Source organism: Lissotriton vulgaris, chromosome 2_1 (assembly GCF_964263255.1).
Source record: "Lissotriton vulgaris chromosome 2_1, aLisVul1.2, whole genome shotgun sequence".
Classification (NCBI taxonomy): domain Eukaryota; kingdom Metazoa; phylum Chordata; class Amphibia; order Caudata; family Salamandridae; genus Lissotriton; species Lissotriton vulgaris.
In genome coordinates this window covers 1,407,624,723-1,407,649,857 of record NC_141687.1, presented here as the reverse complement: position 1 = coordinate 1,407,649,857, position 25,135 = coordinate 1,407,624,723, and the positions used below count along the sequence as shown (strand labels likewise).

Here is a 25,135-nt window from a genome sequence, read left to right as displayed (position 1 = left end):
TTCTCCAAGAACTCAGTTACTTTATAATGAACAACTATTCCCTAGGGGTTCATTCATGACGTTCATATGCCTGACTTTACGTCAAACATGGCATTCCTAAACACCTTCAAGTTATAAATATACCTTCACCTATTGGGAATATAGGAACTGCACTACAACCTGGTGGTGACGTCTTCCAGGTTGCATGGAGAAACATTGCAGACCTGTGGGAAAAGACCACCTGGTGCCCCTAAGAGCTTTAAATGGTAGAGGCGCTCCTGCGCACCAATGGAGATCTGCATCGCATACCACGTGCCACCACTACCCCGGGGCACCTCTCGGCATCACAGGCCAGAGGATGTTGCGCTGGCCAGACGCTGTAGGGGGTGAGGCCCCTGAGCTGCACCACACTTGTGTGGTGGGAGCACTGCAAGTTCACGCCTAGGGGGCCCTGTTTCATCACCTGCATCAGGAGGTTCCCCAGTGGACTTGGCGGAGACTTCTGTACCCAGGCTTGTGAAATCCCACCTGGCTGAGGCTCCGGCTGGGTGAGACACAGATTTGGAGAGAGTGCAGCGGATTGCGCCTCAGTGTCAATGTCCAGGTGAGGAGAAGGTGGGATGCGTAGTGGAGGTGGCCCGGGGGTTGAGTTGAGGCCAGGCCTAGCACCTCTGGGTGATGCACTCTCTGTGGCATCTCTTCCGCTATGGCAGAAGAGCGTTACCCCACTGCTTTAATTATATTGTGAAAGGGTGCCTTATTTACAAGGTGGCGTTTAGCCACGTTAAGTGGCTTATTGCCACCTTGTAAATTAATCGAAGCCCCTATCACCACAGGAACGTAGTTAAAATTGAAGTTCCTGTGGCTTGTAAATATAGGCCCCAAAATATTTTACAAATCAATCCCCACCAGTGCAACAGTCACTCCTAAACTGAGGGGCACATTTACAAGCCCTTATCGCCACAATCATAAAAAAAATACAATATGCAACTTCGAAGTGTGCTGCACAATGCAGGTACAAATTGCCATTCTGGTTTGTTTATGTGCAGGAAGATATAAACAATCATTCCCTCAACGCAGGCACCCTTTAGTGCAAGGGTGCTTGCTTTGGCATTAGGCAGTTCAGCGCCAGTGCTAGGGAAAATGCAGAGATGCACCATATTATTGTAAATATAGTGCATCCCTGCATTTTTAGAATGGTGGAGCGCGGCGTTAGCTATTTTGGTTTAACCCTATGCTCCGCTATTTTTTTGCAAATATGCCCCTAAGTGACTCGGCTATATGGATGGGGTGGATGCAATGCTGACACTATTCCAGTTGCTATAAGGCCCACCCTATTGAGTCCAAATTAATCCTTAAATCCCATTTCTAGATGTACAATAGCCTCTGCTTCCACCAAGTATATCATTTTTTGTGACAAAAGTAGAACATTTTGATGCTAAAATAACCCCCCCACACACACCCCTTCAAGTGATATTTACAGGGGGAAATAATTGTGTCTTTTCCACCATTTTGAAATCTCTTAACTTTGGCGAGTGAGCAAATACAAAGTTTAAGAATTTTTCATATCACAGTTTCATACCTGTTTCATCGCTCCGCTCAACTCTCCACGCTCCAGCTGATCCTGCAGTTTTAGTCTCTCCTCAGAGATTTGATGTTTGTGCGATAGCTCCAACTCACACTGCTTTTGTTGTACTGCATCCAGGATCTCTTTCTGTCTGTCCTCCTCAGCATCTAATGGGGGCTTCTTGAGCTATTCAATGGAATATAACGATAATGCATGAACTTTGCAATGTTTGTGACAACTGAAAAAAATTACAATATCCAAAAGTCTCAAAACATGTAAACAATAAAATATAGACTGCGTCTTATGTCTATTCAAAGACATCAAAACCCACATGATCAGTAGTACATTGTGTAGCAGCATAAGCATATAAATAAATATATTGCATGTCATAGTTATGATAATACATAGCTGGCAACATAGGACAATAGTATTCAGCATAGAATATAAACTTGGTTCTAGCTTCTAAATCAAATGTATCTAAAATCGGATCAAGAAGGCTGAATCTAAGTCCGATTTACAGGATAATTGTTGTCTATATTATCGATTTGCATTTAGAATCATTGTTTGTAAATGTATCTGATGTCGATATCCTGAAATACTGGCATGGGTACACCCTCCCACACCCGTTGGGTGTTGGACATCCCTGTCAGACCAAAAGAGGTAACAGAATAGATTCAAACAGCACTTAAAGAATTAAATGTGCCTCTTGCTTCTGAAAACACAGTCAAGCAACTGCTGACTTTGAAAAAATGACCCATTTCCCAGACTTCACTCCCCCCATTTCACATAGTTAATGAATGTCCCCACTCCATGGTGTAAAGAGAAGGTCCGATCTATCCAGGCTCCATCGTAATTGTGTTGAAGCATGGCGGAAACTGACGTGTTCATGTGTGCATCCAGTTCCATCTTAACGCATGGGCATGCTGGAGAGTTGCCCGGGGGCCCCACGAGCATAGGGTCCCATGCAGACCAGAATATAACACTTATTTTCTGCTAAACATGCTCATTCCTGTGATTGGTTGTGTAGGCAGGGCCCAGTGAACTGCTTTGCCCTGGGGCCTATAATGCTGTCATCAAAACTATGGGGGGACTGTGTCTGCTCCTACCATCAGAATATGTTGACCTAGTTCCTGGCTAGTTCACAGTGGACCATCTGAAACATAAACCTTAGAGGCGCTTGATGGTGTCGGCACCCAGAGGACATGCTCACCCTGATTCCCCCAAGGAAATCATGAAAACAAACCTACCCTTTCTTTCTTAACTCAGGCATGCCCAAAGAGAGACAAAAGAAATGCACAAATTGTCATTTCAAACACTTATTGAAGAAATTGAATTCTTGTGCAAAATATGTGTTAGTGAATAGTAAAAAAACCAGCATTACAAGAATGGCGAATAAGGTGATTAACTCAACCGTTATAGTTATTGCATTGATTATATGAATAGATTTAATTTTTCTCCTACCTACCACTGCCTATCCTAGAGAGCATAGAGGGGATGCAAGTCTGCCAGATACCTTAGAGCAGAGGTCTTCAATCTATGGGGCGCGACCCCCAGGGGGGTCGCAGAGTCATCAGAAGGGGGTCGCGCATTCACCAGCCTCACGTCCGACTCGAATCCAAAACGTTTCCTCTTCGTTTTGGATTAGAAACACTTGCATCTCAGGAGGCTCTCTGATTGGAGGACTAGGTAAAATAAGCCAATCATAATGTGGCTACGTCATCAAAACCTGTCCTCCAATCAGAGACTGCAGCAGGCATACCAGGAAATGCCCGCAAACTTTGTCCACAAAGATGGACCAGAACCTTTGCAATGCAGCCTGTACTTCGAGGGAGTTCTGCAATATTCCACGCAGTCACTGCTGCCTTCCTTGGCCATCCCTGCTTTCACCTCGTGCTTTGTGGCTGACTGGCTCGTTGCTGCCTCTTCCTCGTTACTTCCGCTGATTTCCATGGCAACCCAAAGCTTCCAAGTGCAATCCTGCCTCTTCTCCGCTGCAGACATACACTGAAACTATCTCGCGCACACACACACACACACACACACACACACACACACACAGATCCTTATTTGTTTTCCTGATTGAGCCATGAGGGGATTTGGGCAAAGGCTCCAGTTAATTTTTATTTTCTGTGTTCTGTCCGTTTTCTTATTCTTTCCTGCATGAGTGTCTATTTATTTATGCTGCCTGAACTCCGTGCTCGATTTCATTTATTGCTCCAGAGAAACACAATGGAAGAGAGAATGTTTGTCTTTAAACACGGCACGTCCGTGTGGGGCTTGATGCTGCTGACAATGGACATTCACAGTGAAATGCTCAAAAAGTTGTTAACTAAGTAAAATGATGCTATACATATATATTTTTTACTTTTCAACTAAGCTTATAGAGACTAACTTGTTTGTAAGTTAAGTGCAGTGAATGGACTACTGAAGATGGCTAAGTTGATGTCTGAAAAATCATTGCTTTTACGTTTGCTTAAATATTTTTACGTTTGCTTAAATATCACTGCAGAGAAAAATTCAGGCAGCATGGTTAAATGAAAGGGTCAATGCTCATGTTATTTGTCTGAATGGAGAATGTATTTATTTTTAATATGGTGAATTAATGCATGGAATTGTGAACCATTTCATATCGGCTTTACCAGACAGGGATGAGCAGTCATGATGGAAAGAATAAAGGGTGAAGACTGTGTACACCTTCCATTCTGTGTGGCTGTAAGACAGTTTCCAACAAGATATCGTTGACACACTGCTGCAATGAATGCTTTGTGAGTCTTCAGCTCATTTAGAACACATGCTACCATTAATCAACCAGGTACTGGGGAGAAGGAGAAGACAATGGTGTGCAGTAAACATCTGTCTGTCTCATGTCAAGGCCCACAGAGAATCACTGTGTGTGCTGATTTGGATGCTATCCAGCTCCTTGCTGACGGCCTGTGTGATCTTAAATAATATGGTTTATCTCTCTCTGTTAGATATCCTGTGGTTGGTAGCTGCCTCTGGGTACAATGAACGTCACCCACAAAAATTAAACAGGTGTCTTTTGACTTCCATCTCTAGACGAGTGTATTTTTATACCTTTCACAGCCTCTCTTCTGACCCTCACCCTGCGAAGGCCTTTCCAAGATGAAGGCTCAGTTGAGCCAGTCTGACCATGCAACATGTTGTCCTGCACCAAGTGCATGGGTACACGTGTTCACAATTCCAGACACTAAGCCTCCCACTGTACTGAATGTGTGGCCTAAAAAGAAGGGCACTTCTAGGGGCACTGACGTGAAAGAGGTCATAGGTCACCTGCTAGGGACAATAGATCACCGTGAGCATAGGTAGTCTGCTTCAAGATGACCTTTGAGTATAGCTCAACCACACAAATCACAAGGGCATACCCCATGGCCGGACTTGTACCACGTGAATATAATTATAGCCTAGGACCCTCCGGCAGCCAGCCTCTTAGCATTTTCTCATGGCCTTCAGAATTTATTGTTCACTTGGCCAAGATGGTTACCAAAAACTGAAACAAATAACAAAACCCAAAAGACCACGGGCCACAGTCACCCACTAACCTTTGGCTTTGCTAAACACTGTTTAATTCTATTTCACCACCGTAAAATGATTTGCCATGGGAATTTGGGGCGCTTTTGGTTGTCGATGATGGTGAGTACCAAGTTCTTGATATTTTGGTCAGAAGGGGGTCTTTATGCCTAAAGTTTTTTGACAGGGGGGTCTCGGCATCAAAAAGTTTGAAGACCTCTGCCTTAGAGTGATCTAACACCCCATTTACCTGCGTATGTGTGTCACCTGGTAGCCAGTGTGGTGTAGAACAGGCCACTGTTCCTCTTAGGAGAGTGATGAGATCCAGCTGGGCTCGAATTCAGGCACGGGCGACCACGACAATCCAAAGAAATGCTCCTCTCCCAAACAAATGCTTTGAGCAGTATATATAATAAAACTGGATCCATTGGTTCTGTGCCGGAGCTCTGGTCCAACTGTTATTGTTGATTCTACACACCCAGAGCTGTCTCCGAAGAGACAACAAAAAACAAGGACAGTTTGCACAGTTTACCCAATCCTTGGACTGAATGTTCTGAGGTACGATAATGTTCCCACAAAGAAATGTACTTATAGCAAATCTTTTCTAAGTACACTATCTCATATGGGTGCCCAAGCAAATGTGTGCTAAAAGTCATTGTTTAAAAACGGGTCAACTTTAAACGTGAACTTGTAAAACTGAGGTGTTTGTGCACAGGGCCTATTAACCTCATTACAATTTGATTATGTTCTCTACACCTCTCCTGATAGATCAATGGGCCATTACAATTTGATTATGTTCTCTACACCTCTCCTGATAGATCAATGGGCCATTACAATTTGATTATGTTCTCTACACCTCTCCTGATAGATCAATGGGCCTCAGTTGCCAGCAGATCTATGAAGGAAAGGTAGGGGGGAAGTTAATTACTAGATAGTTTTCTTGGAAAGTGGGGGCAGTGGAGGTGGAGGGACAACAGATGGACACTACGAGGAACTGCCAAGACCCTCCTAGAGTACCTGTTTAGACTGAATATTACTCTGGTGTTAGGTTTGAAGCCCCCATCTCCAATTAGGGTGTTTTTACTGACCTCATAAGGATACTTGGGCCTAAAAATAGCCAAGGTGGGTCTCTCTAAGGATGGAGTTGTTTGTTTCTCATTTTAAAGGCTTACATCTGAGAGTGCATTGAGGGTTCCACACAGAGGCAGACTAGGTACACTACTTTAGTGGGCTGTTTATGGGTATTTAGAGAGGATAGGATTAGAACCATGCAGCAATGGGAAGTGACTACTATAAGAAAGGATTACCACCACCGGCACCTCTGATCAGAACTGCACCTTGAGAGGATCTGAGGAGAAAGAATGTTTTGTCTGCATCTGTCATACAAAAAGGACTGAAACCTGGCCTGCTTTTACCCTTGTATCTGTTAACTGGATGTGCTTCTCAGGGCCCAGAACAACTGGCCACCTGTGGTGTCAGGGATCAAAAGGAGAAGAAGTCCATTGAGAAATGGACTTATGCTGGATTTGCCTAAAGAACATAAAGAACAAGAAAAGCATCCCTACAGAAGACCCAATGAATCAGTAGGAACTGGACGTGTGCAGAATCCCTGGTTAAAGAAGTGGTTGAACCTGTCTCCCTCTGCTATGTGACCTCGGAGTAGCCAGGATGAAGATATTTAGGACTCTTACATGCTCGAAAGAAACTGAGTGTAGCAAGTGGGTAACTGATCATACCCCATCCTTCAGTTTTTGTTTCTTTTTTAGCACTAGTGGCTGCTTATGAAAATGCACATATGGGAACAAAGACTTGTGCACTTCCTTTGTGCCTTACTGCATTTTTTAAATGTTCTTCTAAAAATCTTATATCTCAATTCCCTTCATTGTTAATTGATGACTTTTTAAACTCTAAACTCTTCTTTTTACTAAATTGGTCTGGGAATTGTATTCATTGGTTAATTGACTTTAATATTGTTTGGTGCTGCGTAATCAAATTACCCGCATGTCATTGAGTAGAAAGAGCAACGAGTTTTGCTAAAGCATCCAAAATGTACTGTATATCTATATTCCTGAAATCTATATACCAAAGAGCTTAGAATTCCAGCAAGTGTCATAAAATGAAAAAGATTCCCTTCTACTAGGAATAGTCCTATAGCTAGCCTGCTCCCCCAAAATAGGACACAGAGTGATTTTTCATTGTAAGCCTCTTTGCTGGAACTGCTGCATTTGGCCCTGGAATTAAATACGTTGTGAGTCTGCCTCTCACAACCCTCAGGCGAGTTTGTAAACTAGAAATATTGACGCAAGTTATTCCAGTAACAATATCAGGGAATGTTGTTACAGAGCTCAAAGAAACATTAGAAGAAGGAGGTTTATGGTGTCTCTGTCTCCAGAGTTTGATTTGGTAACAGAAGGCCCTAGCAACACACATTCTCACTCTGATCCTGTACAAAAGAAACAATAAAGTAGGAAGGAGGTGGGCCAGAAGCATTTGAAGCCATTCATGCACATAAGCCAACACACGGCTAATCACATAATTATTGATCAGCTTCCACCACCTCATCCGACTATCCCAGTCCAAAACTTGAAATAAAATGCAATGATGTCCACAGAACCCCCTCCATTGGAGACAGGTACCTTCACGAGGACCACAATATTCAGGTTAAACTATGTGATTTTTGAGAAGTGTTGGTGTGGAATCATTTTCTAAAACCTCCTCTGACACATCTACTGTTTCCTCCTCAATGTGACTTGCACCATCTGGCTGCCATACTAGTCTACTCTATTCAGCTCTTAGAGTCAAAGTCTCAGTTGGATCTCGTTGTGTGCTAGTTACCCAACCTACCCTAATTCAGGCATAGCCCATAATTGTGTCAGAGAAGGAAGATGAGGACAGTAGCATCTAGATTGCCCAGCCTATCTCCGGCTTGTTGTACAAGTCTTACTGCTGCATGCGTCAGACTGCAGCATCAAATCAGAGATGTATAATAACAGCAACTCAGGAATGCACAATTAAATTGTAAATTAGATTACCTGCAGTGGATACAGACTTCTTCTAATTTTTGCTCTTCTCTTTGTATCTTCAGCAATATTTTTGATCTTTTCTTTCATCATTCTCAGGCTCTTCTCTCTAAATTCATTGATTTCGGTTGCTAAGGAATTAGCTTCATCCACAAATTGCTGGACATAAGCCTGTACACATGAAGAGATATCCAGCACTATTAAATCAAGGAACAATCTCCTCAGAATTTGATAACTGTACAGGAAAGAATTCACAGGTGCACAGTACTCACGGATCTGGGGCTACTAAGAAAAATCTTTGGAAGCCCCATACTTGCAGTCGTTCAGGATTTCATTTCCTCTCCCCAATGGTACATGTTCAGTTCAATATATTGTGTATCATGTATATCATGCACCAACAGGTACTTGAACTTACCACAACATTCTTCAGAACCATGAAATATTAGCCTTCACTCTATTGCTCACATTGATGTATACAACCCCCATCACTTTGCAGAGGTGGGTGTTAGTCACTCTCGAGACCCCAGTTATACATTTTACCTCCACTCCTACTCAGAACCATTCCAGCTACATAGAAACCTGCGGTTAAACTTCCATTGTGGCTATCAGTTTTCTATTTTTGCTGACTGGCATAGCAGAGGCTAGTAATACTCACATCGTATTCTAAATTGATTTATTTTATTTTCATTTGTTTCGTTTTATACTTTAAAGATTTTTTTAATACAGGGTAAATGAGCAACTCCTCATGTTATATCAGATATACCTTCCACCTAGGACCAGAAAACAGCAAATAATAAGCCCCACACACCCCATTAGTAAAATAGTTTCCTCAAAAGCCATGTTTTCAAAGTATTCATAAGAGCCAGTAAATTGCCCTGCTCCTAGGGCATTAATGGCTTGCAGCTCCACAGCATTAAGCCATGAAAAATAATGGTACACATTTTCAGGGACTATCATCTAACACTAGACACTACTGTACGTATTTTGCCTTTGGAACACATTCCACTTATGGAATTCAAATAGTTTATTTAGACAATTGTTCCTTAAACAATACAAAGATGCACAACTGAATATTTAAGATATAGAAAAGCGCAACTAAAACTTGTAATTCAAACATTCACTTTTTAATTTCTCAATAGTACATCTAAACTGACTGAAGCAGATTGAACCCACTGAAAACAAATCTGTAAAAAGATAGTAAAAACTGCTTCACGGTTGTATGTGGAATATTTCATTTAAAAAGGAGGAAGATACTACCACCGAGCTGATAAAACAACTCACCATCCCTCTAGCCAGTTTCTTTTTTAACCGCAGTGTGGTTTTGCTGGCGAAATCATAGCTATATTCGACAAACAGAGTTTGTCCTCTGGGTTTTCTATTGGAGGTTTTGTGATTTTCTAATACTGGGTCGTTATCTGGGACTGCTCTTATAGCATTTGTTAGGTGAACTACTTCCAAAAACTACTTTGAGGTGAAATCTACGCAAACCACCAGTGTAAGACACTGACCTTTAAAATGGTCAGATGACCCGGAATTAATTAAGTAATTTGAAAAGAATTTGAAAAAGATCGCTTCACTGTATTTTCGGAGCTGCCATATTCAAATTTGGTGCCTGAAAGCCATCTGGTGAATGCGGACCATTTGTTACCAAATACAACATTTTTTTTCCAGTAAACACATGAAGTTATTTACTAACAAAGTACTTTTATAAACTCTCTAGTGCACATTGCAATCCATTGAGGTTATTGTCCCTTAACACAAAATGTTCATCACATAATTAGCAGTGAATATCTAAATATTCTGTGTTGATGAGGGAGAAGGGGCACTAGAAAGATTTTCTGAGTTGAACATGTATCAAGGAGGCTAAAATGTGTAGAACATTCACCTGGTATTAAACATTTCAAAAGTACTGGGACTGTCCTACAGTTTGGAAAGTTGAATAACCTTTGAGGCTTAAGAGACTGCACGCGCAAGAGTTTGAGTATCCAGTTAAATACTGGTTAGCATACGGCTAGTTTCACCTCATAGTTCATCTTTTAATAATCTTGTCGCCCAAGGTGAATCAAAAGTAAGCAGCGCAGACAAATCTGCAAATCGAGTTCCAAAAATTGCCCGTCTTTTATAAAAAACCAAAAAGCTTCAGGCAATTTCATATAGATTTGCCCATTAAGAAATGTGAATTTCCTAGAAAAAAATAGGCACCACATATTGGAACTGTCCCAAGTTAAAATATATGTTTTGTAATGTACCACTCCGGGTGTTTTTTTAATTTCATTAAATAATAAATAATTGTTAACAATCTCCATGCCTGTGGAAGGGTTATAGATGTACCTTGTCACAGCAGCTCTCATTCAGTTCCTGGGCTATGCTCCGAAGTTGCCATTCTTTCAGTTGCACTAACTTGACACTTTGATGCAGGTCCAAGAACAACGAGGCACTTTCTGCACTGATTCTTAAAGTCTGCAGAAGGACATTTTCTTCACTCCCTTTTAAGTCTCCCTGGTGAAAAAAAGGGACCACGTTACTTGATCATGTCACAAATGAATAAGTTATTTACCTTCAATAATGCTTTTTCTGGTGGATACCCTAACTGCAGAATCCTCATTTTGGGAATCTTTCGAGGTGCCAGACTGGATCGGGAGAACCTCAACAATAGATCCCACATTCTGGGTGGTGACACCATCTGCCCCTATCCTGAATCCTTTCTGACTTTCCTTTCTTTACAAGCATGAAGGCATAGAGTGTTGACGCTTTGTATAGCACTCTGTCCAGCTGCTTGGACAGCAGATCTTCCCCAAGAGGAAGGCAAAGTGGGGGCGAGTTAGATGCTCAAGGTCAGTAGACTGAAGTATAAGACCCTCTTGGGCCACCAGAAACAGCTGCACTCGGCCCCACCTGACTTTCTTTAGGACTCGGGGGATCAGAGGTAGAGATGCAACTGTGTACAGGAAGTCAAAATTTAGTGGAAGACATCAAGGGGCTTCTAACCACCCCTGAAGAGGAAATGCTAGAACACAGAAACTAGGCATTGAGTGGTTCTTTGAATGGTGCGTCCACTAGGCGAACATATCATGCACCAACTCCAGATGCAGACATCACTCGGGATTGGAAAGATAAAACCTGCTGAGTTTGTGCGCCCTTACAATGGAGGATCCCACGAGGTGATTGACCATCATGGAAATCCCATGAAGCAGCAGCTACTACCAAAGCCTCACAGCCTCCAGTCAGAGAGATCAACATCTGTTATTCAGTACCAAGACACCCTTGGGTGAATGTGCACTTTACAAATACACATGTTAAGTTATGTTATGTTATGTTATGTAGAGGGCACAAGACCACACTCAAGCTCCCTGCTGCTGTACAAAACGGCAGTTATGTTGTGCAAAAGCATCTGGATTGACATGCCATTGACAGAGGGTAGGAAGGCCTTTGAGGATAATCAAATGGCTCGCAACTCCAGATGATTCATATGATGGCGCGTGCCACACTGGACCAGAGACCTTGTATCTCTACCTCATCAAGGTGAACTCCACATCCCAGATATGCCCCATCTGTCACTAATATTGGCTCTGGAGAGGGCACAAATAGTGGTATGCCACATAGAATAGAATAATACACCTTATGGGACACACAGACATTATCCAAAAGGCATCTCCAATATTGAGCCTGCTGCAGCTGCAGAGGGGCCTGCATGTGCCAATTGGCATAAGGCACCAAAAGGGTACACAATGCCAAGATCCCAAGAAGCTTCAAACCTTGAAGGCTAGAAAAGCAATTCTTGCCTCAATCATCGGAAACAGAATATCTCAGCCTCACTGTGTGGTGAGACGGCCATGAGGGCAACTCTGCCTGGAATGACTCTGATAAAGGGAAAAGCACTGCACAGGTCCGAGATTGAATTTAGGCTTGTTGAGGAAGAAACACAAGGTTAGTACTAGTGCCACAATTATCTGTGAGTGGCCCAAGGCTAACTGAGGTAGACCCATCTTCTGGAGCCATTCATAGCTGTATATGAATACATACCTGCGAAGATGTGCCACAACTACCCACATAACTTTCATAAAGACCGTGGGACTATGCAAGACCAAAGAGTAAGACAATGAGTTGGAAGTTGTCTGACACCTACACGAAACAGAGGTACTTTCTGCAGGATTACAGGACTTATGCGTAAAAGTATATATTGTGGCGGTTCAGAGACACTTTCCAGGCCTAGGACTCAAAGGTCAGCTGGACTCGTATGAGCAAGTTCCATAACTTTGAACATTTTTATGAAATATTTCAATACCTGGAGGCCCAGAATTGGTCTTAGACTTCCATCCATTTTGAGAACCAGAAAGATCAGCCAGTAGCATCCCAGCCTCTCCCTATTTCAGATATGGGTATGATTCAACATCAGCACTTCTTGGGACAGAATAATTGTGTGATCCACTATTGTCTGGGTGTAAACTGGAAGAGCATGAAGAGGAATATCCATGATATGAATGATCAATGGGGGTTTTTGGCAAACCCATCGCGCCGCCTGTGCGTCACTTTTTTCGATGCACCGGCTGCGCAGTGCGCCTGCCCATATTTACAAGGCGCGCAAAGCCACCTTGCATGGCTTTTCATGGCCTTGTAAATATGGCCCCATTTCATGCATTACTGCCTGAAAGGGGGGTTTCATGGGCATTGCTGTGGGTATTCCCACACAAAATCCATGGAACTTGACGCATTCCCAGATTTACAGTGTTTTGTAAGGCTGGGAATGTGTCAGAATCCTATACCTCCCCAGGGGCTTAAGGGAGGTGTAACAAGGAGAAATACCTTAGTTTTACTTTTCCTTTGTGTGCTGCAGAATGCAGCACACATAGAAAAAGGAAAACACCACACATGTTTTTTTTTTGTGCGGAAGGCGTCCCTTTCTGCACAAAAATAATCACCCCAACAACAAAGACACGCTTGCACTATGGTGCAAGGATGCCTGCATTGGCGCATGGCAGCCCATTGTGTGCCAGCGCAGCGGGAAAGGACAGGAATGTGCCTTAACCTCTAGATACGATGCATTCCTGCCTTTTTCTTTTAAAACGTGGCAGTGCAGCAGGAAGGCTTGCTACGCTGTCCTGCATCAAAATATTCTAAATGTGGCCCCATATGTTCAATGAGATAAAGCTTCAGTAAAGTAGGGAGTGCTGGATCCTGCCACCTACCAAGAATTACAGATGGCTGCAGAATGAACTAAAGAGGTTTGGCATGGGTGAAAGAAGAAGAGGACCAGGAGTGCTGCTGTTGTTGTTGTCTCCGTCCACTGTCACCATTCTTGCACCTGCCACCATGAAAAGTTTGCATGGGATGCTGTACATTCGAGAGGATTGTCACTGGGGACACGCATAACTCCTCAAGTATCCTCAGAATTTTGGTATTGCAGATGGAACTGGGGAGTGAGGTAAGAATCCAAGTAAATTGGCTGCACCAGGCTCACTCTTGTTATTGAACATTTCCAATCCTGCATAAGTCTTATTGACAAAAAGCCTTAACACATATAAAGGCATGACCAGTGGAGCACATCCAGGCATGACTTCTGATAATGACACTGGTGACCATGATGCAGGCAACAGAGTCTGTAGTGTCCAATCTAGAACATAGATTGCACCTTTACATCATCATGTTTATCTTGTATTCTATGAGCAAAGGGGTTGGTTACACATAGCCCCAAAAAAGGCCAGCAACACCTTGCAAGCATGGTCCCAAAGAACATGGGTTTAATGGCCCTGGAGGCAAGGCATATTCAAGGAGTGCCAAGCCAAACTGACTGAAGAAACATCTTTTGCCCAAGGCATCAATTCTTTTAGATTCTCTTTTGTTTGGATTGGTTGGAAAAAATAAAGTTCATTTTACTCATGGAGGCCTGCATCACAAGACGCTTAGGAGTCAAACACTGTGTCAAAACCTTAGAATCACCTGGTGCCTTCCTGTGACATCTTGCAATGGAGTGACTCACTGCTGCACAGAAGAACGTATTTGAACAAGCTGCCAGGAGTGAGTCAGCTAGGAAGTCAATGATGGCTGGCCCAGGATTCAAAATCTCTATAAAGAATTGGCATTTGTCTCCTCAAAATGGTGTGTAACTTCCAGAACTTTTTCAGTGCTGGGAACCACCACCGAAAAAGAGACATTTTTCTTTCTAAGGAACCACAAGGTTGAATCAAAGGAAGACAATGGAGAGGTATCCACACCGCTGGTGTTTAAGTCAACATAAAGGCCAGTATCTGTCCAGTGAGGAAGAAGCAAATTATCTGTTGCCTCATTGCCATCCTCATCATGTGGAACATATTGAAGGACTAGAATGGTGACCAAATCCAACCCAGAAATGTCCTCCATTCTCTGGAAGTACACCTGCCTAAAGAGGACTAGTGGAAAGCCCTCAATCACCAAAGCATTTACTTTGTTAATAATGTGTCTTTATATTGGATGGGCTCTTGTCAAAGATGGTTCGCAAACCAACATGGAGCCATATCTGCGACTAGCACCAATAGGGCCAGAGGTGACGCACATGAAGTAGCTGTAGCGTGATCTGGCTTCATCCTGGGTCAGTTAGAGCCAGGAAAGGTCCCACCAGCAGAAGCGTGATTGGAGGCCCTGATAGTTCCCTGTAACAAGAAGTAATGCCAGAGGGATCTGGAAATGTTTTAACCCCTTCCATGCTCATGACAAGGTCAACTCGTCATGGGTTTTACCTGCGCTGTGCTTATGACGAGTTGACCTTGTCATGAACAATGGGGATCATTGATCTGCAGCGCAGGAGGGGAAAACCCCCTAGCAGCCAAGGTGTTAAAGAACTGCAGAATTACCACCATCAAGGCTTCAACTTGCTGCAAGCTAATAATGGCCGGAGGAACTCATTACCCAGCAGCTGAAGATTTGACTGAGGTTTCAGGTCAGATGCTGAAGTTGGCATCAGATGCTGCAAGCGACAACTGTGTGACCTCTCCCTGATTCTTCTAGAGTGCCTGGATGTCGAAGAGTTTTGGTTGCTTCTTCAGCCTACTTGAGGAGGGTGACATTGACTGATATCTATCAACCTCTTCTGTTTTCCAGTGCCTCATGGAACATTTGCCACAGGAATGGGGTGATACTTGGTCCCAACTCACCCAATCAGATGCCATGCCGTTCTTTAAGTGACCTCTTGTTTCAACATGCATGGTACAGCTATAATCCTGTCATCTTAATGGGGGACATCCTTACAAACTGCAAAAACCTGATTTTAAGTGTTTTGATTATAAACATAAATCATTATGAGTGGAGTTCCAGATCCACATCTTTAGGTGCAAATCAAGGTGGCACCTGTGTGTGGCTCTTTTTGGAAGTCGGGATGATGTTTCAATGGATGTGGATTCTGCCACCAGCCAGCACACAGCAGTTTTGCAGAAGTTTTTAAAAAACCAATATGGCACCTGTAGAGATTAACATGTGATACATTTATGCATAGAAGTAGCCACCAGTATATCTCTGTTTTGGTAAAACTCTTCAACAGGGAAACATTATTTTTTTAAAGCAGTCACTGAGATAATACTTACATTTAAGGACCCTCCTGTGGTTAATGTGATTTTAAAACATGCTTTGTTTGCACCTGGGTGCAGAAATCTCTAGTAGACCTTTCATAAGTTTTGGAAAATGCCGCACTCTGAAGGGTCACCCTGAACTTTTGCCTTTCTCCTCCTTTGTTTCTGACCTTGTTTTTGTAGGACTCTGAGCAGGTTACCACTGCTAACCAGTACTAAAGTGCATGTGATCTCTACTCTAAACATGGTTGCATTGCTTTATCCACAATCTGTGCCCGGGTCTGTAAATTAAATTCTGCTAGTGGGTTTGCAGCACTGATTGTGCCACCCACACAAGTAGCCCTTTCAAACATGTCTCAGGCCACTGCCGACCCTGTGAGGGCAGTTTTACTGCCAATTTGACTTGCCATTTAAACTCTTTACCAAGCCCTAGACTCCCCTTTTATTTATTTTATTTAAAGAGTTTTATATAGCGCTGGCTAGACCCAGAGGTTTCAGAGCGCTTTACATGAGGTTAAACAAAATTACAAGATTACATCAGTTTCAATTTACAACAGTTGCTGGAAAAACAATTACGTGAGCAAAGAGAATGAGATAAGTGGAGTGTAGAGGGGAAGGGGGTAAGGGTAAAGGGGTGGGGGGGAGATACAGCAGAAAGACGAAGGAAGGTCTGCCCAATGTCCGGCTGGGTAGGTGACGGTCGAGGGGGAGTCCAAAAACCCATCTCCTCTATAGCTATCAGGTAACTCTACTGGGCTATGTCCAAATAGCTAGGTCTCAAGGGAAACATTAAAAGAACATGGAGGGCAAAATAATGGAGTGTAGAGGGGAGGGTGAGAAAAGGGAGGAAAGGGGATATACAACAAGGAGAGATGAAAAGAAGTCTGTCTAAAGGCCGACTGGGTAGGTGACGACCAAGGAGGGAGTCCACGGCCCATCTCCCCTATAGCTAAGCCAGGTAGCTCCAGCGGGCATCAGACAAAATAGTTCAGTCTCAAAACATTGAGAGAGGAGAGACATAGATTGAGGGAGGATGCGGGAAGAGATGACAGGAGAGATGAAAGGAAGTCTGGCTAAAGACCGACTGGGTAGGTGACGTCCAAGGAGGGAATCCCCGACCTTTCTCCCCTATAGCTAAACCAGGCGGCTCCATTGGGCATCAGGCAAAATAGCTAGATCTCAAATGACAAGGGAAAATTCACAGGTAAGCAGGGTGGGGACTAGGGCCAGGACAAGGTGAGGGCAGAGGTCAGTAGCAGACAAGTGGAGAGGAGTAGAGCGGGGAAAAAAGAAAGAATTGCAGATGTTCGCATAAGGGTAGTCGCAGTCCTGAACGGGCAGAGTAAGTCAAAGTTCAGCAGGGGGGGAGAAGTCATCATTTTCGGCCATGATGGGGTCAGGCATCCTTGGACCCTGTTCCATATGGAGTGTGTCAGGAGCGGCGGAGCTTTTCAGGGATGGGGTGCCCATCAGTTGTTAAGAACGGCAACAAAGAACACCCCTGGCGTCCCTGGGCGCCCTGCCCTGTAGGTGAGCTGGGACACATTGGGGGCCACCATTTTGCCTCGCGTATGGGTTGGGGTAGGTGGTAGGGCACTCACCTCGCTTCTTCAGTGTAGGACCCGGTCCATTAGGCAGGTTCACCCCTAGACTTTTTGCTTTTTCCTAGCCTCTTTCTGGAACCTGGTGTTGGTGATTTTAGGCCTCCGCACTTTTTCACTGTGGTGCAGTGTAAAGTGCTTGAGCTCTCTGTATAGGTGTGGTGAGTGGCCTGCCCTCCCATAGGAATGAATGGGGAATATGTATACCCATGGTAGATTCCTGATGCGTGGGGAGTGCAGGGTCGAGTTTGATATGTGTGAACTCGTGAAAATGAATGCTGCAAAATGATGTATGCGGCATGACTGTGTCTAGTCTAGAAGTACTACTTTTGGAAGTTGGTATATTTGTGTAAGTTGGGTCTGGCGTGTGATTGGCTGGTGAGCCTGGCCCAGGAGTGCCTGGACCTGCTGGTGGATGGACTATCTGGTTTGAGTAGGACAGGGTCTGCAGGGTCTGCAAGGCCCCAGAGGAGGGGGTCTGAGTCAGCCGTAGATGAACGGCCCCTCTGCTGTCAGGGATGGGAGGAAAGAGCGTCTGGTGGTGCCGGGCCGTGCCTGCTGCCCACCCTGCTGGCTCTCCATCCTGACGGCCCACTGTCACCTCTGGCCCTGAAGCTGTCAGGAAGACGAAACCCAGAAACATTCCTGTACTCAGGGTCCCTTGCACGAAGTACTTCAAAGGCATTTCTGTGTATAAGAAGGGGCTGTGTCTCCTTCCAAGTTGTTCTTGTTCTTGCTCTTGTGGCTGACTTGGATCTACCAGGGGTGGGCGCTGCCCAACCCCTGGATGCCTGGATTCCTGGACTCCTGGGGGACCCTTCTGCCCTGCCTGGGCTGAAGGGGGGACTTGGCTTTGCCCCTGGGGAAGCTCTGGGGCCATGGCAGCATGGAGAAGCTGCCTTTTCCTGTGGAGAGCGCTGGAGTTGGTTTCTAGCGCCTGAGGCGCTGTGCTTCGCCTTGAGCGCCTGGGAGCGCTCTGCCTGCTGTCTAGCGCTTTGGAGCGCTTCATTTCCCCCAAGCGCTTGAGAGCGCTTTCGCTGGACTTTCTAGCGCTTAGGAGCGCCTTCCTGCTTGCTTATAGCGCTGGACGCGCTGAGGATTCTTGGCCGTATGTACTTAATTATTTACGAGTGCCCACCTCGCTTATTCTTAATTTTATCTAACTTCGGCTGCCCACGCCGTGATTGCCGCTGCCCGGGGGCCTGAAGACGCCCAGAAGTTGCCGTTGTCCGCGGTGAAGATCGAGCCCGCCGCGCTCCGATTGGGTGAGAGAGCCGAGCCCCCTCGCAGAAGCCGCGACGCGATTGGCTGGGCAGCCCCTGAGGCCGGGGCACGAGGGAAGAGGCAGGGAGAAGATGGCGGCCGCTGCTGGGGCTCCCGTGTGCTGAGGGAGCCCCAAGTGAAGAAGTGAGCGGCTGACAGGGCTCCCGTGATGCGAGGGAGCCCTGCTGTATCCAGGAGCCGCCGCCGCCGCCCGAGAGCCCCGCAGAGAAGAGCCGACGCCGCCTCCCAAGGTACCGGTGAGTGCGGGCGTGCAGGGGACAGTGCTGCTTCTGCTCCAGGAGGGGGCTCGAGGGGGTTCCAGGCCGGTGAGGCAGAGTGGGTGCTTGGGCGGCCCCGGTTGGCAGTGGGTCGCCCCAACGTTAAACCAGAGCCTTGAGGCTCCACCGAAGGGGCAGAGTGGGTCAGAAGAGAGGAGGGGCGCCGGGACACGTTGTCGGTGTCCGCCCCCCCCAGTGGCGCGAGAGCGCGCCTGTTGTCAGTGTGAAGCCACGAGGGCTTCAAGGGTGGCCCCAGTTGACAGTGGGTCGCCCCAACGTGTTAGAGTCTGGTGAGGCTCATGGGGGCACCATTGCTTTAAGAGCCGGTGTGGCTCCAACGTTTGGCATGTTGCTTTAGAGCCACTGTGGCTCCAACGTCTGGGGCAAGTGCTATGCCCAGAGCCTGTGTGGCTTCAGCAGTGGCGCAGTTGGTGCCTAAGGGCCAGTGAGGGCCCTGGCGCAGTTCTGTTGTTCTCCAGGTGCCCAGCACTTAGTGGGCATCTGCCACGTTTAGGCTTTTTGTACTTTGAGACTGACACCCTGACATTGAGACTCAGGGCGTCTGAGCCCCAACAAGGCCCTTGGCCTAGGGACTGCCACAGGTGGTGGCTTATGTGAGTTTGTGCGCAATCATATGGTTATTGCACCTCTGAATGTGATCTCTTGCATCATGTGTTATTCCTGCACTTCTGAAGGTTTTTAGGCCTCATGTGATATTTGCGCTATGGTATTACTCTTGACACCTCTGAATGTTTTATGCATTATGTGTCTTTCTTTTCATGTGCTGCACCTCTGAATGTTTAGTCATCATGTGTCTTCTTGCGCTGCACCCCTGAATGTATTTTGATTGCATCATGTGCTCTGTCCTTAACACCGCTGAATGTGTAGGTCTATACATCATGTGTTTTCTTTCTTTACCACTCCTCTGAATGTATATTCATGCATCATGGGTAATGTGTTCTGATTTATACCCCTAAGTGGATTTTATCCTTAGGTGGTTGTTCTTTCTAGTACCGGTGGTCCTAGTGAGGTCCTGGTTACCTGCGTGACATGCTCCTAAGGTGTTTAGGGTTGCGTAGTGTGTACTTACCTGTTCCCAGTAGTTACTGGATGTGATTCATAACTGTTACTTTGTGCTACAGTGATTTTATATACTTATTCTAATTTCTAAGTGCTATTTCTAAAGGTGCTGATTATGACAGTGGCCTATGTGGCCCTGTCTTGTAAATAATCCCTTATGAATGTTGCCGTGCCAATGGGCACAATGTACTTGTGTGATGTTTATCTGATATGTGTTTTTACAATACAAACGTTATTTTTATAATAACCTTGTGTGGAGTCTCTTTTGTGGTGTACCTAGTATGTGGTTGCTATTGTGCGCTGACGCAAATGCTTTACACATTGCCTCCGAGTTTAGCCTAGACTGCTCGTGCCAAGCTACCAAGGGGGTGAGCAGGGGTTATCTTGGCGTGTGACTTCCTTGCCCTGACTAGATTGGTGGTTGCTGCCTGGCTTTGGCGTCAGCCTTAGCCTACCAGAAATAGCCAGTTCTAACATTCAGCAACCGGAGGCTCAGGGCAGACAAGTTGGCAAGACCGCTGAGGCAGCATATATGTTACCCCTAAGGTAGGCCCTAGATAGCCCACAGGGCAGGATGTTATTTAAGTAAAAGGTAGGACATGTACTTTTAAGTTTTGCATGTCATGGTTATGAAAAACACCTAAATTTGTGTTTTACTACTGTGAGGCCTACTCCTCTCATAGGTTAATACTGGGAATTCCTTAATATACTTTAAGCTATAATTCCTGATTAGAAAGCAGGCGTTGTGCCATATTTTATATCTCTGCAATGGGAATGACAAATTCTCTTTAATGGTAAAGACAAATTTAACATTACTATTTTAGAAATGCCGCTTTAAGAAAGTGGACATTTCTCTACTTCTACAGTTCTATGTGCCTGCAGCCTGTCTCTGATACACATCTGGGGTAGGTGACAGGTAATCTTTCTACATTCCCTCTAGTCAGCCACAAACACATGAAGGGTAGGTGTGTACCATCCCCATTCTGATGGCTGTTCGGCAGGAAGGGAGGGAGGAGCTGATACTTGCACCTGAATGGGCAGTAACTGTCTCCACACAAAGGGCTGATTCCCCCCTAAAGCTAGTCTGGAGAAAGGGCTGGGAAGAAAAGGCTTCTGTGGGCTTCAAATATGCTACTTTCAAGTCACCCCCACTTTAAAGGCGCAACTGGGTACAAGTACTGGGTCTTTGACCCCACCAAATCAGACACTACTGGACCTGTGAAGAACTCCGCCAGAAGAAAGGAGTGCTGTGCTGCTACAGGGACTTCTACTCTGCTGGACTGCTGTTCTGGATGCACTGCTTTTCTGCTCTACTGAGAAAAAGGGCAGGACCCACCTCACTTGAATACCGAGGGACTCCAAAGGCATAATGGATTGCCTCCTGTTCTGAAGTCTCTGGGACATCAAGGACTTCCTACAACCCTGCAACGCCATTTGTACTCTGTCAACTGTGAGTTCTGCCCTGCCAAGTGGGGCCAATCCAGTCCTGGACACTTGGAAGTGAGTTTTTTGTGATGCAACTCTTTGTTCCAACGCATTGCCTCCATTGCGCCAATTGGAACCCGTGTGACCGCCATGAAAAGAGTGGCGGTGAGGAAACTAGTTGCCTCTGCACCATGGGGTGCATGCAGGGGGGGCACATGTTGTACCCCCTGTGTGCATGCATCTCCAGTTCCTACAGGTCATGGATTTGACAGACTTTTTCAAAGGTACCGCAGTGGGACCGCCAACGAACCGCCCACCAGAGTCAAAATAAATCATACTTTAGCGGGTAGTCTTTAATGTCTTTGGCTGTCTTGGATCGGGGCGGCAGTTTTCAGCCCGCTCCCAGACTATCAAAGTCATTATAAGGCCCTAAGGCAGGAAAAAGCCAACTTTTAAAAAGTGGCATTTTCAGAATCATCCCTCCCATCCTGCAGTGATGGTTCATCGAGACACATCTAACCTTTCTATTGTGTGTGGCTATAAAGGAGGAATACACAAAGCCATCCTGTCAACTACACCCACTCCTGTGCCCCTGAGACAGCCTGCAGGCAGTAAATGGCTAAGGTAGAAAAGTACTAATACTAAGTGGCACTTTCAATATTGTAATAAAAAATCCGACCTCAGCTTAAGTTAGGATTTTTATTTACAATCTTAAATATACCAAATATGAACGTGTTATCTGTTCCCATTTTAAAATTACAGCTTATTACGTGCCATAAGGTAACTCCAATGTTATCCTATTAAAGAGGTAGGCTTTACAGTAGTAAAAAACTAATTTAAGAGTTTTTCATTATCAGGACATGTAAAACTTAAAATTACTTGTCCTACATTTTAAATACAATGTGCCCTGCTCTCTGGGATGTCCAGGACCTACATTAGTGGGGACTTATATGTATTAAGAAGGAAGGTTTGGACCTGGGAAAAGGTTTATTTTTGCCAGATCAAAATGGCCATTTTAAACTGCACACACAGGCTGCAATGGAAGGCCTGCAGCATATTTAACATGGTACTGGGTGGTAATAGCGGTGCTTCAGGCCCACTAGTAGGACTCAATTCACATGCCCAGGGTACAGGCAATGCCACTTTACTAGGGACTTTCACATGTATTAGATATGCCAATTGGATATAAACCAATTCTACCATGTTTTCAGGAGAGAGCACTAGCACTTTAGTACTGGTTAGCAGTGGTAAAGTGTGCAGAGTCCTGAAGCCAGCTAAACAAAGTCAGTAAAAATGATGGTTGAAGGCAAAAAAGTGTGGGGGTAAACCACGCTAAGGATGCCAGGTATAACACACTTAATTCTATTTTATAGTAAAATCAGAAAACCTATAAATCATAGGCATTGCAATGTGCATTTTGCTATGCAGGGTGCGATACTAAATTCATTTTATTTAATAAATTGTTTACTTACCTCCAATTATCCATATTCCATTTTTTTGCACCACCCACCCTGCCCCTCCCCCACCCCACCCCACCCCACCTCTCTGCCCCACGGAACTCCCTCCTCGGGCAGCGGCTGGTCTTCATTTCTGAGAAGTGTGAGGATTTGGCTGCATTATATGATATGGCTGTAGGGCCTTATCGTGTAATACCTACACAAAATCTGTCTTGGGTGCAGTCAGGCTCATTTTTTTCATCTTTGCTTAAACTTGAGTAGCTGTGGCTTCGAGCAGCAAGGCTTGATAAAGGTACTTAGTGTACAGCAATTAACAGCATTAAACAACAAAATAAGAAAGTCACACAATAAGAAAGAGACACAACAACATTTTATAAAAATAGAGCGTATGTTTATACATTTTCAGTGAGCTTGATGATTAAAATCCATCAGAGTGTTCTGGAGATACAGGTTTTTGAAGATATGAATACTTTTAACTGTAACTGCAAACAAATATTGGTCAACAAAAAGTTTGTAAATTTTTGAAAAGTTTGAAAGAGTTAGTTCTCCAACTCTGGCCTATCTTGGGTGACCAAATCCAACAGGATGGAGATTTAGGGGATCAGAGAGGATGCTTAGGACTGCTGTCAGGGAGCTTTTAAGGCAAGCTCCAAACTTTACATGACAACCGCCATAGACTATAACAATTAGGTCCAAATGCTGAGGATACAGGCAAAAGATGCTCAGAGGATGCTCCCAATGAGGTGCAGTCGACGGGGGTGTCTTTCTGTCGGTCCCTCAGTCCATGGATGATGTGGGGCGACTTTGGCCATAGCAATCCAGGTCCCTCGAAGTTCTCTACATTGCAGTAGTGGAACAACTGATGCCAGGCTATTGGTCTCCTTGCAGCGTGGGTGGGGTGAAATCCTTAGGTGGAGGCTAGTGTTTCTTGAGTACAATAAATCCAACTCTGCTAGAAGTCTCGGGTCTGGCAGAGATAGATCCAACTTTTGCCTATCTTGGGCTTGTCTTTTTTTGCGCCTAGCAATTGGTAGGGGCAAAACATCTGCAGTGGCTACCAACTTATCAATTTCAACTTCTTCAACTCTTGTGACCCTGGAGCTGGTTTCAGGTGATTATCCACTTCACTGGAGTCACTGTTTCGATCTGGAGATGGGAATCAACTTTCCTCTGGATTAGTAGCCGCAGGCACAGTCCAAACTTTACTAGCTTATAGTGCATAGTGCGGCAAGGCTGTTCTTCTTTGGTCCTTTCTTTAAACTTTCCCAGACTTTAATATATTTGCCACACTCAAAATGTCTAAACCTTCTCTCGACTGCGAGGAGCTTGGTGGCCCACCCCAGAGGTGTGGCTACCTAAGGCCTACACGCCCAAGGGAAAACCAGTTTGTGGACATGATTTTCCCTCTCTAACCCTGTTTACAACCTGTCTACAGGAACAAAAAGCATCCTGCTTGGGGGTTTTGTCACAGGCAGACCTTCAAAGGTGACTTCTCCTTTGAAGCTCGCCTTTTGGGCTAACACCCATAGCATTCTTCCTGGAAGAGGAGCTCACACCTCACTCTGTGGCAACTGCCTTTGTTCCTGAACCTACAAGTTATTCACACATATCCCCAGGAGGGCAGAAAGCTGCCTTTTGGCCTGGGAATGTGTAGAGCCACTGGATAAGCATGGGCGAATTTTGCGAATCTCGCGTTCGCGAATTTTGCGGATTTGCGAACTCGCAATCCGCAAAATCCGCGAATTCTCGCGAATTTGCGGATTTTTTTTTGTGTGTTCGCGCGGGTTTCTGCCAGTTCGCGAGGGTTTTGTACAATTTCGCAAACGCAAACTTACCTGTCGGGTCGCAAGTTTTGCGAACTTGTTGTTTCTACGTGTCCAGCCTGTTTGGGACACTCTTCTTCATCACTGCCACTCTCTGTCACCACTGCCACTCTCTGACTACTCATGCCACCCTCTGGCCCACCCATGCCACCCTCTGTTTCATCACAGCACCCTCTGGTTGTCCAGTGTACAATATTGTGGCAAAGCAAAGCACACCTTCCCTGCCTCAAGTGACCTGAATTAATTTGGGGCTGATTAATGTGTCACAGAATATTTTTTTAGCTGGCACCTGCTTCCTTAGTGCTTCCTGATTAGTGATCTTTTGCACTTGCTAAGTGCTTTCATTGTTGCAAAATTAGTTACAACACCTGCCCTGCCCCAACTGACAATAATGAATTAGGGGCTGATTAATGTGTCACTGGATTTGAACTTCCAGCCTGGCTCCTGCTTGTCTGCCTTAGCTGTAATTCAGGACCTTTGTGTAACTAATCTGAGGGTCAGAGCAGGGTCACATAATAGTTGCAAGTAGGCAACTGAACTCTGGAGGGGCCCCTCAGGAAGCACTACAGGAAATGG

At 45.1% G+C, this 25,135-nt stretch overlaps 1 protein-coding gene across 1 annotated transcript in view; it reads right to left on the bottom strand.

The window, feature by feature from the left end:
- Positions 1 to 25,135, bottom strand: part of LOC147732664 (uncharacterized) — a 188,278-nt gene that overhangs the window by 65,968 nt on the left and 97,175 nt on the right. The window contains exons 10-12 of the mRNA XM_086954300.1: positions 10,426 to 10,593; positions 8,107 to 8,265; positions 1,562 to 1,732 (exon numbers count right to left, since the gene is read on the bottom strand). Coding sequence (XP_086810426.1) covers positions 1,562 to 1,732; positions 8,107 to 8,265; positions 10,426 to 10,593 — 498 coding nt within the window. The remainder of the gene's footprint in view (positions 1 to 1,561; positions 1,733 to 8,106; positions 8,266 to 10,425; positions 10,594 to 25,135) is intronic.